This window comes from Sus scrofa, chromosome 16 (genome assembly GCF_054392235.1).
Source record: "Sus scrofa isolate SSC_HxYL_T2T_F1_AM1 chromosome 16, Sscrofa_HxYL_maternal_Yorkshire_Landrace_v2.0, whole genome shotgun sequence".
Taxonomy (NCBI): Eukaryota; Metazoa; Chordata; class Mammalia; order Artiodactyla; family Suidae; genus Sus; species Sus scrofa.
This window is the reverse complement of record NC_139398.1, coordinates 18,058,786-18,073,525: the sequence shown is the minus strand read 5'-3', so window position 1 is coordinate 18,073,525 and position 14,740 is coordinate 18,058,786. Positions and strand designations below refer to the sequence as shown.

At 44.3% G+C, this 14,740-nt stretch overlaps 1 protein-coding gene across 4 annotated transcripts in view; it reads left to right on the top strand.

Moving 5' to 3' along the window:
* MYO10 (myosin X) overlaps positions 1–14,740 on the top strand; it is a 238,328-nt gene that overhangs the window by 142,139 nt on the left and 81,449 nt on the right. For 2 of the 4 annotated variants that reach the window (XM_085001727.1, XM_005672397.4), the window contains 10 exons: positions 1,309–1,438; positions 2,984–3,102; positions 4,733–4,879; positions 5,038–5,138; positions 5,530–5,596; positions 6,430–6,522; positions 6,958–7,026; positions 7,450–7,532; positions 10,875–10,983; positions 13,567–13,647. In XM_085001727.1, coding sequence (XP_084857853.1) covers positions 1,315–1,438; positions 2,984–3,102; positions 4,733–4,879; positions 5,038–5,138; positions 5,530–5,596; positions 6,430–6,522; positions 6,958–7,026; positions 7,450–7,532; positions 10,875–10,983; positions 13,567–13,647 — 993 coding nt within the window. In that variant the 5' untranslated portion in view covers positions 1,309–1,314. The remainder of the gene's footprint in view (positions 1–1,308; positions 1,439–2,983; positions 3,103–4,732; positions 4,880–5,037; positions 5,139–5,529; positions 5,597–6,429; positions 6,523–6,957; positions 7,027–7,449; positions 7,533–10,874; positions 10,984–13,566; positions 13,648–14,740) is intronic. The other 2 variants (XM_085001729.1, XM_085001728.1) reach the window with 1 other exon arrangement.

Genomic DNA, 14,740 nt, shown 5'->3' with positions numbered 1-14,740 from the left:
TTTTGGCTTTGTTTCTGTCTTCCTTGTAAAGAAATTACACTTTTCACATTTTAAAATCTCCGGTTGTTTCCTTGTGCAGTTTCTGCTGCTTCAGAGGGCTCTGTGGCTTCTTCCTTTCCCTTCGCCTATGGCCGCGGTAGTGATTTTGGGTCGGAGTTCTCTTTGTAGGCTGTATTCTTCAGTCTTGCCAGCAATTCCATCCTCAGTGTGTGTGTGTGTGTGTGTGTGTGTGTGTGTGTGTGTGTGGTGGAATTGGGAGGATGGGTATTTTCCTGATAAGACTGTGGCTCCTAAATCATAAGAGAAAATGAAAAAAAAAATCTTAGGTCTATTTCAGAAGATTTCTGGCTTCCTTTTAGGTACTTGTTGGGAACAAAGCCCCTGTAGGTGGCTGCTCATTTTTATGAATGAAAATCATAAATAAGCATTGTGTTAACTTCTGTTTAGTATCCAGAGGGCAAACTAAGACCTTCAAAATGCTTTGGAGAAATGGAAAAGAGAGATGGAATGAGCGTCGCAGGAAGCCAGATCTAGATCCTTCCAGGCTTTCTATCACCATCTCTTGTAGAAGGAGCAGTAGATGCCCTGATAGAGCATTTGCTTCCACCCACTGGGGTTCCTGCTGCATCTCATCATTAAGACCAATCTCAGGGCTCACAGGGGAGGAGCCTCCCATTTTTTAATGTGTAAGAAAATAATAAATGTCCCGTTACGTTTTGAGACATGTAGAAAACGTATTCTTTGTCACCATCTTTACTGTGACTCTCTAAGGTAATTTTTGGTAACATAAATAGGAGTTTTGTACATAAGGTATTTATTTTTATCTTATTGATGGGTTTATCTTAATACCATTTTTTTAAATGTGTACCTATGTAAAGTCTGTCATTTAAAAGTAAGGATGCCTCTATTTCTTTGTTGCCTTCAGAATGGTATTTAATAACTTTGTTGAGTAATGAACATTTTTTCTTCTTCCTGTTCTTTTTTTTTTTCTTTTCTTTTCTTTTTTGCTTTTTAGGGCTGCACCTGCAGCATATGGAAGTTCCCAGGCTAGGGGTCATATCAGAGCTGCAGCTGCCCGGCCTACACCACAGCCATAGCAATGCAGGATCTGAGCTGCGTGTGTGACCTACACTACAGCTCACAGCAACGCCGGATCCTTAACCCACTGAGCGAAGCCAGAGGTCGAACCTGCGTCATCATGAATACTAGTCAGATTTGTTACCCCTGAGCCATAATGGGAACTCCTTTTTTTTCCCCCCCAGCGTGGAAAAAAAAAATGAAAAGGTAATTACCTTTATTTTCTTCCAGACGGCGATGGAAGTAATGCAGTTTAGCAAGGAAGAAGTTCGGGAAGTGCTGAGGTTGCTCGCTGGTATCTTGCATCTCGGGAACATAGAATTTATCACTGCCGGTGGGGCGCAAATTTCCTTCAAAACGGGTAAGATGGCTTCTCCATCCCTCCTTCTTTTGGGTTTTGCCTCCATGGGAAAACGTAGATCTACCGTACTGCCTCTCTGGCCTTTTACAGAAAAGATGTTTGACTCCTGGGTTAAGGGCTAAGAACTTGGCATCTGATGTGAACTGTCAGCTGATAAAAGGTCAAAGTGACAAGTGATTACTGAAGGGAGTGGTGGCTGTGTTCTCATCCTTGCCAAGAAAGAAAGAAAATGGGTTGAATAAGAGGAATCATTAGCAGCGAGAATTAGACGCAGGAAAGATGTTATGAGCCAGTCGCTTGTGTTGCTGTGGTTATTCAGGGTGATTGCCTGTTGCCATAGTAGGAGGGGTTACAGCTGTTTAGTGGGTTCGTAGCCCAGCTCTGCCACAAGCTGTTTGCTCGGGTTGCTTAGTCCCTGAGCACCAGTGACTTCTCCCTGGTGGAGTGTCTCAGAGACGTGTGGTCAAGATTGAGTGCGTGAACATACACATGATAGTGTTGGTTGTCATTTTCCTGGAGTGATTTATTTTGTGAACTTTCCTGATGGGAGCCATGGATGAGGGCGTGGAGGCTGGGAATTGGATGGGTTGAAGTTCAAAGTGGCTGCAGAGGAGCTCAGGCCAGTAGTTCTCCAGCATGTGGTCCCCTCGCCTCTTGATAACCTTAAAATCACGGAGCACGGAGACTTCGGAAAAGCTGTTGTTTATGTGGGTCATATCCGTTGATGTTTATTACATTAGAAATGAAAACTGAGTTTAAAAAAATAACACATTCACTGAAAAATAGCCATGATAAACCCATGGCCTGTATTAAAATATTATGTAAAAGATCATCTTCTAAAACAAATCAGGAAAGAGTGACACTGACAATTTTATAAATTTTTTAAATGTCTGATGTGGAAGTTCGCTTGTGGTGCAGAAGATTAAGGATCTGGTGTAGCTGCAGCTGCAGCATGGGTTCGATCCCTGGCCCAGGAGCTTCCACATGCTTAGGGTGTAGCCAAAAATAAATAAGTGTGTATGTGTGTGTATGTATGTATGTATGTATATACACACATGCACACACACAGAGACACATGTATAAAATAAAGTATCTGATGTGACGGAGGACAGATGGCTTTTCCTCTGTTCCTGCCTTCCATTTGTAAAGCTACCTCATGTCTTGTAGCCACTGGAAAATTCTTCTGTATACTGGTGAGAGGACGAGAGAAGAGAAGCAAGTAACATCTCAGTATTATTATTGGAAGTAGTTTTGACCTCTCAGACCTCTGACAGGGTCTTAGGGCCCCCACTTGGGGGGCTCTGGACCATACTTGGTCCAGGCATCAGGGTCTTTGCCTAAGACTCAGTAAGCCTAAGACTCCTTAAGGGGGTGAAGAACCTGCCGCAGGAGGTGTGTCCCCTGTGTCGACTGCCTGAGGGACTTAGGGATGTTCTCGGCTTTCCTGGGTCACTGCCTGGAGTCTGCTTGGCTCCTGTTCGGGGCCCCGTGGCCTGTTCCTTCTCAGGGCTGTGTGCCCACTCTGGCCTTATCCTTCCTTCCCAGCCTTGGGCAGGTCTGCAGAGTTACTTGGGCTGGACCCGGCGCAGCTCACGGATGCCTTGACCCAGAGATCCATGTTCCTCCGGGGAGAGGAGATCCTCACGCCTCTCAGCGTTCAGCAGGTACACGGGTCCCTCCAGGCAACCTGCAGAGACACTCCTGGGTCTGCAGATCAGGGCTTTGACTCAATTAAGTAACCACATTGAACCCTTCAAATGAGTTTGGTTCATAGTCAAGGTAAAGAAGACATCCAGGAGTTCCCTGGTGGGCTCAGCAGGTTAAGGACCTGGTGTTGTCACTGCTGTGGTTCGGGTTCAGTCCCTGGCCCTGGCCCTTCCACATACCACTGGCTCAGCCAAAAAGAAATGCATTGAAAAACTAAAGAAGATACCCACACCCAGGGGAATAAACAAAGCTGTTCCGCCGTCTTCTTAGAGACAGTGTCACCATGTCTTTAAGAGGATTGAACCTGGTGGAGATTTCCCGAGTTTGAGTCCTGACCCTACTGCTGCTTATATTCTGTTCTTGGGTATTTAGTCACTGTGCCTCAGTTTCCTCCTCTGTAAGCCAAGGCTAATTGCCATACCTAATTCACAGAATTCGTGTAAAAATGGTAATAAAAAATATAGCTAAGTACTTAATGACTGGTGCAGAGTAAGAATTACATAAACATTAGTAATGATAATAACATTATTATTATTAATGAAAACAATGCAGCAGTATGTTGTATTACTTACTTTTGCCTCTGCTCCTGCCTTGAGCCAATTACAGGTGCTGGCCCATCTAATATCTTAATATCTGTTTCTTGATTGAATAAGTAAAAATGTTAACCATACCGTGAAGAAATGTTTATAGAATAGAATACAAAAAGATGATAATGAGTGAAATAAGGCTATACTGGAGTTTTTGTTTGTTTGTTTGTTTTGGTCTTTTTGTCTTTCTAGGGCCACACCTGTGGCATATGGAGGTTCCCAGGCTAGGGGTCCAGTTGTAGCTATAGCTGCCACCTACGTCACAGCCACAGCAACGTGGGATCCAGGCCGCATCTGTGACCACATCTCACGGCAACGCCGGATCCCCAACCCACTGAGCAAGGCTAGGGATCTAACCCTCATCCTCACAGATGCTAGTCGGGTTCACTAACTGCTGAGCCATGACGGGAACTCCAGTTCTTATTGTTTTATACCTGATACAATTTGTACCAGAATATATTGATTCAAATTCTTTCTTTTTTTTTTTTTTTCCTCTTTTTACGGTTACACCTGCAGCATGTGGAAGTTCCCGGGCTAGGGGTTAAATGGGAGCTGCGACTGTGGCCTGAGCCATGGCCACACCAGTGGCAGATCCAAGCTGCACCTACACCACAGCTCACAGCAATGCTGGATCCTTAACCCACTGAGCAAGGCCAGGGATGGAACCTCCATCCTCATGGATGCTAGGATTCTTAACCTGATGAGCCACAACAGGGACTCCTAGGTTCTTTCTTATAATTCATGCATAAGGTTGAATTTGAAAGCCTGATAGTGAAGGAATTCTTGGTGAACCCTGCTGTAAATAAGCAAGCTCCCATTCTCTAGACACCTGTGCTTTTCTCGATGGTGTTGCATTCCTTCACATTGGGGGAAAGGGTGTTGAGTGGGGGTGTCTCCTGAGTGGGGCATGGCTGGACCTGTCTGCGGGGGCCGCCTATGGTTATCTGGCAATGGCATCCCTGTTCCCTCCCCCCCCCCCCGCCCCAAACCCCTGGCACAGGCGGTGGACAGCAGAGACTCCTTGGCCATGGCACTTTATGCACGCTGCTTCGAGTGGGTCATCAAGAAGATCAACAGCAGGATCAAAGGCAAAGATGACTTCAAATCTATTGGCATCCTTGACATCTTTGGGTTTGAAAACTTTGAGGTATGCCTCCAATGAGTGGGATAATCTTAAATCTCTTGAAATAAACGTGGATATGTTTCTCTGCAGATCTGGGGGTGGTTGGGGGGGGGCTTTTCTCTACCTTTATCTGTAATAGTGAGAGCGCTCAAGATACTTATTGAGTGGTTTTCCCCCCTTAGGTTAATCACTTTGAGCAGTTCAATATAAACTATGCAAATGAAAAACTTCAGGAATATTTCAACAAGCATATTTTTTCTTTAGAACAACTGGAGTATAGCAGGTAAGTGCTCACCGAATTCCATTTCTTTTTTTTTTTTTTTTTTTTTGCTTTTTAGGGCCACACCTGAGGCATACGGAGGTTCCCAAGCTAGGGGTCACATTAGAGCTGCAGCTGCTGGCCTATGCCCCAGTCACAGCAACATCAGATCCAAGCTGCATCTGCCACCAACACCATATCTCGCGACAACATGGGATCCTTAACCCACTGAGCAAGGCCAGGGATCGAACCTCTGTCCTCATGGGTACTAGTCAGATTCATTTCCACTGAGCCAATGATGGGAACTCCATTTTTTTTTTTTTTTCCTTTTTTTAATGAGCCATTACATCATTACATTAGATTGGTTTTAAAGCTGTATTTTACTACACCTTGGCCCCTTTTAATCTTTGTGCAGAGAAGGCTTAGTGTGGGAAGACATTGACTGGATCGACAATGGAGAATGCCTGGACTTGATCGAGAAGGTAACTCACTGTTGAGGAATTGGTCCAGTCCCAGGGGTGTCCAGCTGGGCTGATTCACTTTTATGGGAACCAAAGAGCTTGTGTGAACATGCACATCAAAGATGTGAATGTTTAGAACACAATGGGCCGTTTGGAAACATAAATGTAAATGTACGAGGTTGCATTTAAATACTTGGCCTCTTTAAACCCATTGTCTCATGGGAGTCAATATTTTAAGTATCAACAGTGTGCATATTGGCTTCACAGAGATTTTTGAGTCAGCATCAAAAGGTTTGCCGGACCAAGAGTGGATTGGCTCATTGTTTTGTCCACCAAATTGCAGTGGGTCCAGCTTTTTTAGCGTGGAATTAATTGGATTTCTTTATAATGTATCATTCTGAATTTTTCAACTTGAGAAATTATTTTGCCTCTTTTTTTTTTTTTTTTTTTTTTTGTCTTTTGTCTTTGTTGTTGTTGTTGTTGTTGTTGTTGTTGCTATTTCTTGGGCCGCTCCCGCGGCATATGGAGGTTCCCAGGCTAGGGGTCGAATTGGAGCTGTAGCCACCGGCCTACGCCAGAGCCACAGCAACTCGGGATCCGAGCCACGTCTGCAGCCTACACCACAGCTCACGGCAACGCCGGATCGTTAACCCACTGAGCAAGGGCAGGGACCGAACCCGCAACCTCATGATTCCTAGTCGGATTCGTTAACCACTGCGCCACGACGGGAACTCCTATTTTGCCTCTTTTATCACCTACTTGAAACAGAGTAGAGAGGGAAAGGAGCTAAAAAATTATTTAGAGGCATACATTCAACTTTTAATTCATGTATAACCTTGTTTCCTCTCTTCTAGAAACTTGGCCTCCTAGCCCTTATCAATGAAGAAAGCCATTTTCCTCAAGCCACAGATGGCACCTTATTGGAGAAGTTACACAATCAACATGCTGTATGTCAAAACCTGCCAATTCCTGATTATGTCTGAATAGCAAACCTATGGATTGAAATTGCATAGGACATGCCAGTGTTGTTGGCCCCACTGTGTCTCCCACATGGAATTTTTTGCTCAAATGAAAGCTCTTCTCCGCTTGCTAGAAGTGGATTAAAATAAGCCAAAGGCATAGATGTGGGGCTGCTTGTCAGAATTCTAAATGCCCACGTATATTCAAAGTTCAGCATTTTTTAACCTACTCTAATGGCACAGACCAGAGTTGCATGGTTTTGGTAGAGTGCATCAAAGGCCATGTTCTAAACCTCTGATACTTGGTGGGGTTTGAAATTGTCTTCACTGTCAGTTATAGGTAGTTTTCTGTGGAAATCTGTAAGGGAAATCAGGCATTTGTATTATCATTATCATTATCATTATTATTATTTTTATTTTTAGAATAACCACTTTTATGTGAAGCCCAGAGTTGCAGTCAACAATTTTGGAGTGAAACACTATGCTGGAGAGGTAACATCTTAAGATCCTTGCTGACCTTTGCCCATTTGGTATTTTGAGAAACAGTAATTTCAGAAGCTTATCATGGAAGTTCCCATTGTGGCTCAGAAGGTTAAGAACCTAACGTCGTTTCTGTGAGGATGCTGCCTCGGTCCCTGGCCTGGCTCAGTGGGTTAAGGCTCCAGCATTGCCACAAGCTGTGGTGTGGGTCGCAGATGGGGTTCTGATCTGGTGTTGCTATGGCTGTGGTGTAGGCCAGCAACTGCAGCTCCAATTTGACTCCTGGCCCGGGAACTTCCATGTGCTACAGCTGCAGTTGTAAAAGGAGAAAAAAAAAGGAGCTGATTGAAAATATGGTGAACTAACATTTTTTCATGGGCCCAGCTATTAAAGGGGAGGCTTATGGCCTGAAATGATTCTTTTGATCCAAACTAGGTGCAGTATGATGTGCGAGGCATCTTGGAGAAGAACAGAGATACTTTCAGGGATGATCTTCTCAACTTGCTGAGGGAAAGCCGGTACGTCCTTCTTCCTCCCCCACCCCCGAGATGCCTGACTAATGTCTATGCAGATGCTTTTAATCCAGGATAAAGAAGCGATTAATGTGGAAACAACTTGGTTATTATTGTCTTCTTCCCTGGATAATGTTTCACCAATACAATGACACAAGCAATATACAGTGACACTAGGGGTAGTGACTACCATTTAATAAAGCAGTGTTGGAACAGCAAATCCATGAATTAGATACTTCTGTTAATCCTTTTTTTTTAATTTTTAAATATCCTTAGATCCTATTACTTTATTTATTTATTTTTTTTTGGTCTTTTGTCTTTTGTCTTTTGTTGTTGTTGTTGTTGTTGTTGTTGCTATTGCTATCTCTTGGGCCGCTCCCGCGGCATATGGAGGTTCCCAGGCTAGGGGTCGAATCGGAGCTGTAGTCACCGGCCTACGCCAGAGCCACAGCAACGCGGGATCCGAGCCGCGTCTGCAACCTATACCACAGCTCACGGCAACGCTGGATCGTTAACCCACTGAGCAGGGGCAGGGACCGAACCCACAACCTCATGGTTTCTAGTCGGATTCGTAACCACTGCGCCACGACGGGAACTCCTACTTTATTTTTTTAATCAAAGTGTAGTTGATTTATAGTGCTGCTCCAGTTTCTGCTGTACAGCATAGTGACTGATTCTCCCATATACATGCATTCTTTTTCTCATACTGTCTTCCATCATGTTCTGTCCCAGGAGATTGAATATAGTTCCCTGTGCGTACACACTTTTTGTTTATCCTGATATGCAGGTGAGGACATTGAGACTTGCAGTGGTTAACTGACTCAGGCAAGATCCCTCACCTGGATTTGCTCTAGTCTGCTGGGTTCAAGAACCTGAGATCTTGGAGTTTCTTGGTGGCCTGGCAGTTAATGATCTGGTGTTATCATTGCTATGGCACAGGTCTGGCCTGGGATGGAACCTCCCCAGGCTGCGGATATAGCCAAAAAAAGAGTCTGAGGAGTTCCCGTCATGGCTCAGAGGAAATGAATCTGACTAGGAACCACGAGGTTTTGGGTTCGATCCCTGGCCTAGTTCAGTGAGTTAAGGATCCGGCATTGCTGTGAGCTATGGTGTAGGTCTCAGATCTGGCGTTGTTGTGGCTCTGGCTTAGTCTGGCAGCGACAGCTCCGATTAGACTCCTAGCCCGGAAAACTCCATATGCCACGGGTGTGGCCCTCAAAAGACAGGAAAAAAAAAAAAAAAAGAACCTGAGATTTTAACCAGTATGACCTACTATCTTCATAGCAAGCTTAGAGCTTGCAGCCTCAGGTTTGTAGGCACGTATCCTCTAATTAGTGTAAAAGGGTATCGGAGAAGTAAACAAGCATTAATTCAGCTAAAAGTTAAGTTAATTATATATTCATTGATTCATGCATGAATCGTAAATTCCATTACATCAATAGTTAAGGGAAGCATGCAGAAATTTTCAGAGATTAGTTTAGCTATTTGTAGCTATTAAACCAGGAGGCTATTTTTAGCAGGCCTTACCAGTGAGAAAGAGGAGAGAAACAGCTCTTGCCTTAAAGTTTTCTGTACCAGTGTCAGATCCAGTGTGAATCTCTAACAAACACATTTTTAATACCTAAGGAAAGTCGCACAGTTATTAAAAAGCTCTAATACTTTTAGAAATGAAAGGACCAGGTGGCCACTTGTCACTTAAATAGCTGTGAATTGGGGTGAAGGGGACCCATCTAAAGTGTCAACTTAGAAGCTCAGGGTTAGAATTGTTTGATCTTTCAGCTTGTCTTAATTCTTCCATATGTGGACTCCCTAATTACAACCTCATCAGCTATTTTTAGTTTTAGATGAGTTTTCCCACCTGTAAAAAATAAATAGCCACATTTTTAAAAAATGCTATAGCATGTTATCTATCTCTCAAAGCAGCTTTAAAGTGATACATTTAAATAAAGGCACTGTTTTGTGGTTAAACAGAAGTGTTTTCCTGTGAAAAGAACACAAGTCTGGAGACCAGGAAACTATGTGTTACTGGTTGCTGTTGGGATGCGGTGGTGTGATGATGCGAGGGGGTGTGGAATTGAGGGAAAGAACTTCATTTCAGCCCCAGGTTTCTCTCTGCTGTTTGCTGGCCTTGCTCTTTTTCGTCTTTGATAATCTGTGATATTTTAATGGAACCAAAGCCTTTTTGCAAAGCACAGAGCACTTCAAAGAGCAAGAATGAAACAGCACCCTAGGACGAAAGTGAGAAAGGATCGGGCAGAATGAAGGGTGATGGGAGAAGTGCTGGCCTGGCCACTGTGAGGGGCGTGGGCGCAGGATGGGCTCCATGCTTTTCCTAGTCACGGTGGAGCCACCAACCTCCACTTCCAGCGTTACAGCCCATAACATCTTCCATGCAAGGAAGATAAAGTCATTGAGAAGCCTTTTGCTTTATTAGAAGTGGCAATAGCGCTTATAGAATTTGTTAATGATACTAACTCCTCTTGGCCCTTAGAGGCACTAGCCATCACACTCACCCTCTGGCCTGGGTTTCCTCGTTTCCTTCTCACCCCAGCATCACGGAATAAATCCTAAAATTGCCCGCATTTTCCAGATGAAGAAACAGGCCTCGAGAGAGGCAAGCCTCTTATCTAAGTCACACACACTACATGACAGGGGGAGACAGGGTTGGAACCCGGGTCGGCCACTCTCCAGAGGTGGCACCTTGCCATCTGTTAACTGGGTGGATCTTTGCCACATTGTGGGACATACCAGACACATTCCCCCCCCCTTTTTTTTTGTCTTTTTGCCATTTCTTGGGCCACTCCCGAGGCATATGGAGGTTCCCAGGCTAGGGGTCGAATCGGAGCTGTAGCCACCGGCCTACACCAGAGCCACAGCAATGCGGGATCCGAGCCGTGTCTGTGACCTACACCACAGTTCACGGCACTGTGAACCCTTAACCCACTGAGCAAGGGCAGGGATCGAATCCACAAGCTAGTTGGATTCGTTAACCACTGAGCCACGACGGGAACTCCTCATCCCCCTTCTATAGATGAGGCTGGGGAGGCTCTGGAATCGCTGGAAAGCTGGGCACTCCTAGGTGGCCTGTCACCCTGGGTCACCTCCATTCCAGGAAGTGGGACCCTCTTTTCTCCTTCAAGACCCTCCTGCTCCGAAGCAGCCATGTCTGTTTCCAGTGCCTACAGCTCTCCGGCAGCCATTGGTTTGAAATCTTAGGAAACTTTCCTAGCTCTTCCAGGCCCCGGTGTGTTGTTTTTAGTGGGAAAATGCGTTATAATTACAGTGATCCTGTGCCTCATAATGGGGTGAGTGTGGCCCTGATGGCCCTCCTGCTCTCTGCACCCACAGATTCGACTTCATCTACGACCTATTTGAACACGTTTCAAGCCGCAATAACCAGGATACCTTGAAATGCGGAAGCAAGCATCGGCGGCCCACTGTCAGCTCCCAGTTCAAGGTTAGTCCTCACCACTGGCCTGGATGAATTGGTCTTTGTCGTGATGTTAAGAGCTGAACATGGGAATGAGGCCTATGTGAGGTCTGTGAAAATGTTTCTTTAATTTTTTGTTTTCTTTGATCATCCTTTAAAACCAGATGGTGCTTTAGGAAGAAAAACACATGTTTTTTCCTGTGTCAGTTGAAAAAAATGTAAAAATTTTTTGTCTTATGAAAAATAAGTTGCTGCTTATGCTAAGCTTATGAAATAGCAATTCATCTTAAGAAGGACTGTTTGGCCATTTGGGATCACTCTGATTTGTATCTAAAGGTTCATGCGAATCTAAAGTATATTTCTTTGTGTGTCTGGATTTTAGCATAACTAGAGGAATAACCAAGTCCATGGTTAAATGAGGTCAGTGTCAGTTTGCTTGTCCAGGTGTCCAGAAATCAAGGAAGATAACATTTGTATTTGCATTTTATTTTATTATTTATTCTTTTCTTTTCTTTTTATGGCTGCACCTGTGGCATATGGAAGTTCCCAGGCTAGGGACGGAGTTGGAGCTACAGCTGCCAGCCTTCTGCCACAGCCGAAGCAACACAAGATCCAAGCTACATCTGTGATCTATGCTTCAGCTGCAGCAACGCTGGATCCTCAACCCACTGACCAAGGGCAGGGATTGAACCCGCACTCGCATGAATACTAGTCAGGTTCTTAACCCACTGAGCCACAATGGGAACTCCTATCTCCATTTTAAATATTTAAGCCTTTTAGATAGTTTAGAAGCAGAGCATATGAAGACCGTTTCCCTAACTTGGTCGTTATGTTTTATTCCCAAATCTTACCTTGGGAGGAATGGAGGTACCTCCGTCAACAGTGTGTTAAACTTGCCCTCTGGGCGGCTCTCTTTCATTAGTTACTCAGAGTTGGATGCTTTGGCGGGTGGGGGTCCTCAGTCCTGTGTGAGGTCTGTTGTACCGTGTGGTTGGTCACGAGCCGGATCCCCAGCTCGTTCACGTGATGTGACTGGCAGGTTTGACCCAAGCAGGGTATGATAGTAACAGCCACAGCTTATTATCCACTCAGTGTGCCAGTCACTGGCCTCATCACTTCACATACGTTCTCTTGGTCACTTCTCCCACCATCTTGGAAGTATGTATTATTGTCCTCATTTTATAGATGGGGACCCAGGGTTTGGAGAAACAGAGACTTGCTCATCCCTCCGAGGCCTGAAGCTAGGATATGAGTCGAACCTGGGTCTGTCCAATGCTAAACCAGGGCAGTTGTTCTATGGCCTTTTTCTAGATCAGCATTCCCTGGAGTTGCCTCGGAAGGCTTTGGGGATGTGGGGACTTAAGTTGGACTAGGAATCAAGTCATGAGAGAGAGTGGGCAGGGCTTCCAGGTAGAGACAAGGGCAAGAGGAGGAGTCCTGGGACAGAAATGTGCATCCTGGAGTTCCTGTCGTGGCTCATCCATAGCAAACTCGACTAGGATCATGAGGATGCAGGTTCCATCCCTGGTCTTGCTCGGTGAGTTAAGGAGCTGGTGTTACTGTGAGCTGTGCTGTAGGTCACAGATGCAGTTTGGATTTTGCCTTGCTGTGGCTGTGGTATAGGCCGGCGCCTGCTGCTCCAATTCGATCCTTAGTGTGGGAACTTCCATATGCCAAGGGTGCAGCCCTAAAAAGACCAAAAAAAAAAAAAAAGACAGAAATACTAGCATGTCTGGAATTTGCTTTTCTACAAGAAGTGGGCGTAGTATGTACGGGGGCAGGGGGCAAGGGAGATGAGACTAGCTGGGAGCTAACACTAATGATGCTTCGGTAAATGTTAAAAATTCTGGAGTTCCCGTCGTGGCGCAGTGGTTAATGAATCCGACTAGGAACCATGAGGTTGCGGGTTCGGTCCCTGCCCTTGCTCAGTGGGTTAATGATCCGGCGTTGCCGTGAGCTGTGGTGTAGGTTGCAGACGTGGCTCGGATCCCACGTTGCTGTGGCTCTGGCGTAGGCCGGTGGCTACAGCTCCGATTCAACCCCTAGCTCTGGGAACCTCCATATGCCGCAGGAGCGGCCCAAAGAAATAGCAGAAAGACAAAAAAAAAATCTTCACAGTTAAAAAAAAAAAAAACCTTTAAAAAAAGAAGAGACAGCAGTATTAGGGAAGATTGATCTGCCTGGTAATTTGAAGATAAGAGTAAGAGATTGTGGCCCAAAGGCCAGTGAGGTACTAGTATAAGCTGTCATTTTGATGGAAATAATTAGGAACAACCCCAGTGGGAGAGTGAATACTTCGCAGGTTTTCTGTCCTAAACATTGAAATATCCCTGGGTGGTTTTTTGCTGATTAACGGAATAGTGTTTTGTTTCTTGGTTTTTGTTTTTGATGGTACTATGTCCAGGAAGTAATAAATGAGTTTTGTATATGTGAAATAATTTATGTGACAGTTATCTTTGCTTTATTTTATATTAGAATGACTAGGTTAAAAATAAAAACTCTCCTTGGATTTATATTGTTTTCTTGTTTCTGATGAGTACCTAGGGTACTGAGAAATTTAAAGACAGATATGAGAGACTAAATCAACATATACGTTTTCCTTTTTAATAGGACTCTCTGCATTCCTTGATGGCAACGCTAAGCTCCTCTAATCCTTTCTTTGTTCGCTGTATCAAGCCAAACATGCAGAAGGTAAGATTTCCAGCCATTCTAGACTGAGACTGTGTCTTATTTAAGGACACCTCCTCCTGGGGTGGTTACTTGCAGATAAGGTTTCTCCAAGGTTTTTTCATAATAGGAGGTTGGACATGTATATGACATGATCATAACCTAACAGTCAATGGAAAAAAATCCCTTTGTCTTTTGGGCCTGTTTGTCTGCTTTTGAATGAAGCCATTCACTATGTTTTAGAGAAATCTAGTTTTAAAAGGAAATATAGTGAAGCCTTTGGTTTTGTTTGTTTGTTTATTTTTACCATTGTTTTGCTCCAGAATGTGATAACAGCTTTTTAGAGAAAACGGTTGGTGTGGTTTTTGTTGTGGCTGATTTTTTTTTTTTTCCATTTTATTTTCTTCTGCTTTATTATCAAAGATGATGACTGTCTGTATTCTATGTAGTAGTAATAGATTTTAAGGACTTCAACTAGTGGGTTGCAACTAACTAGAAGACCCCTGTCATCATAAGTTTTTGTGTCATGTCTCTGTGTTTTAGCTTTTTTAATTAATTTATTTTTTTATCTTTTTTGAGGGCCACACCCACAGCATATGGAGGTTCCCAGGCTAGGAGTCTAATCAGAGCTGTAGCTGCTGGCCTATGCCAGAGCCACAGCAACACCAGATCCAAGCTGCATCTGTGATCTACACCACAGCTCACGGCAACGCTGGCTGGATCCTTAACCCACTGAGCAAAGCCAGGGATTGAACCCTCCACCTCATGGTACCTAGTTAGATTCATTTCCGTTGCGCCACGATGGGAACTCCTGTGTTTTAGCTTTTTAATGCCATAGCCTGATTGCTCATTTTTAGTTTAAGATGCTTGCTTATAGGAACCACATTATTGAATTCTGTCTTCCACGAAGGGAAGTAATTGTCTTTGGTGGGAAGTAGTCTGTTTGTTTTGTTTCCTAGCTCTGAGGTGTGATGGTGAGAATTTGGCGTGTGTGGCATAAAGTGACTGGGACTGGGAATCTGTAGAAGATCTGTGATGACAATTTTATTTAAATCATCGATGCTGGTAGCTTAAATAGTAACTCTTCTTTCCATTTTTTTTTCAAATTAATAGTAAA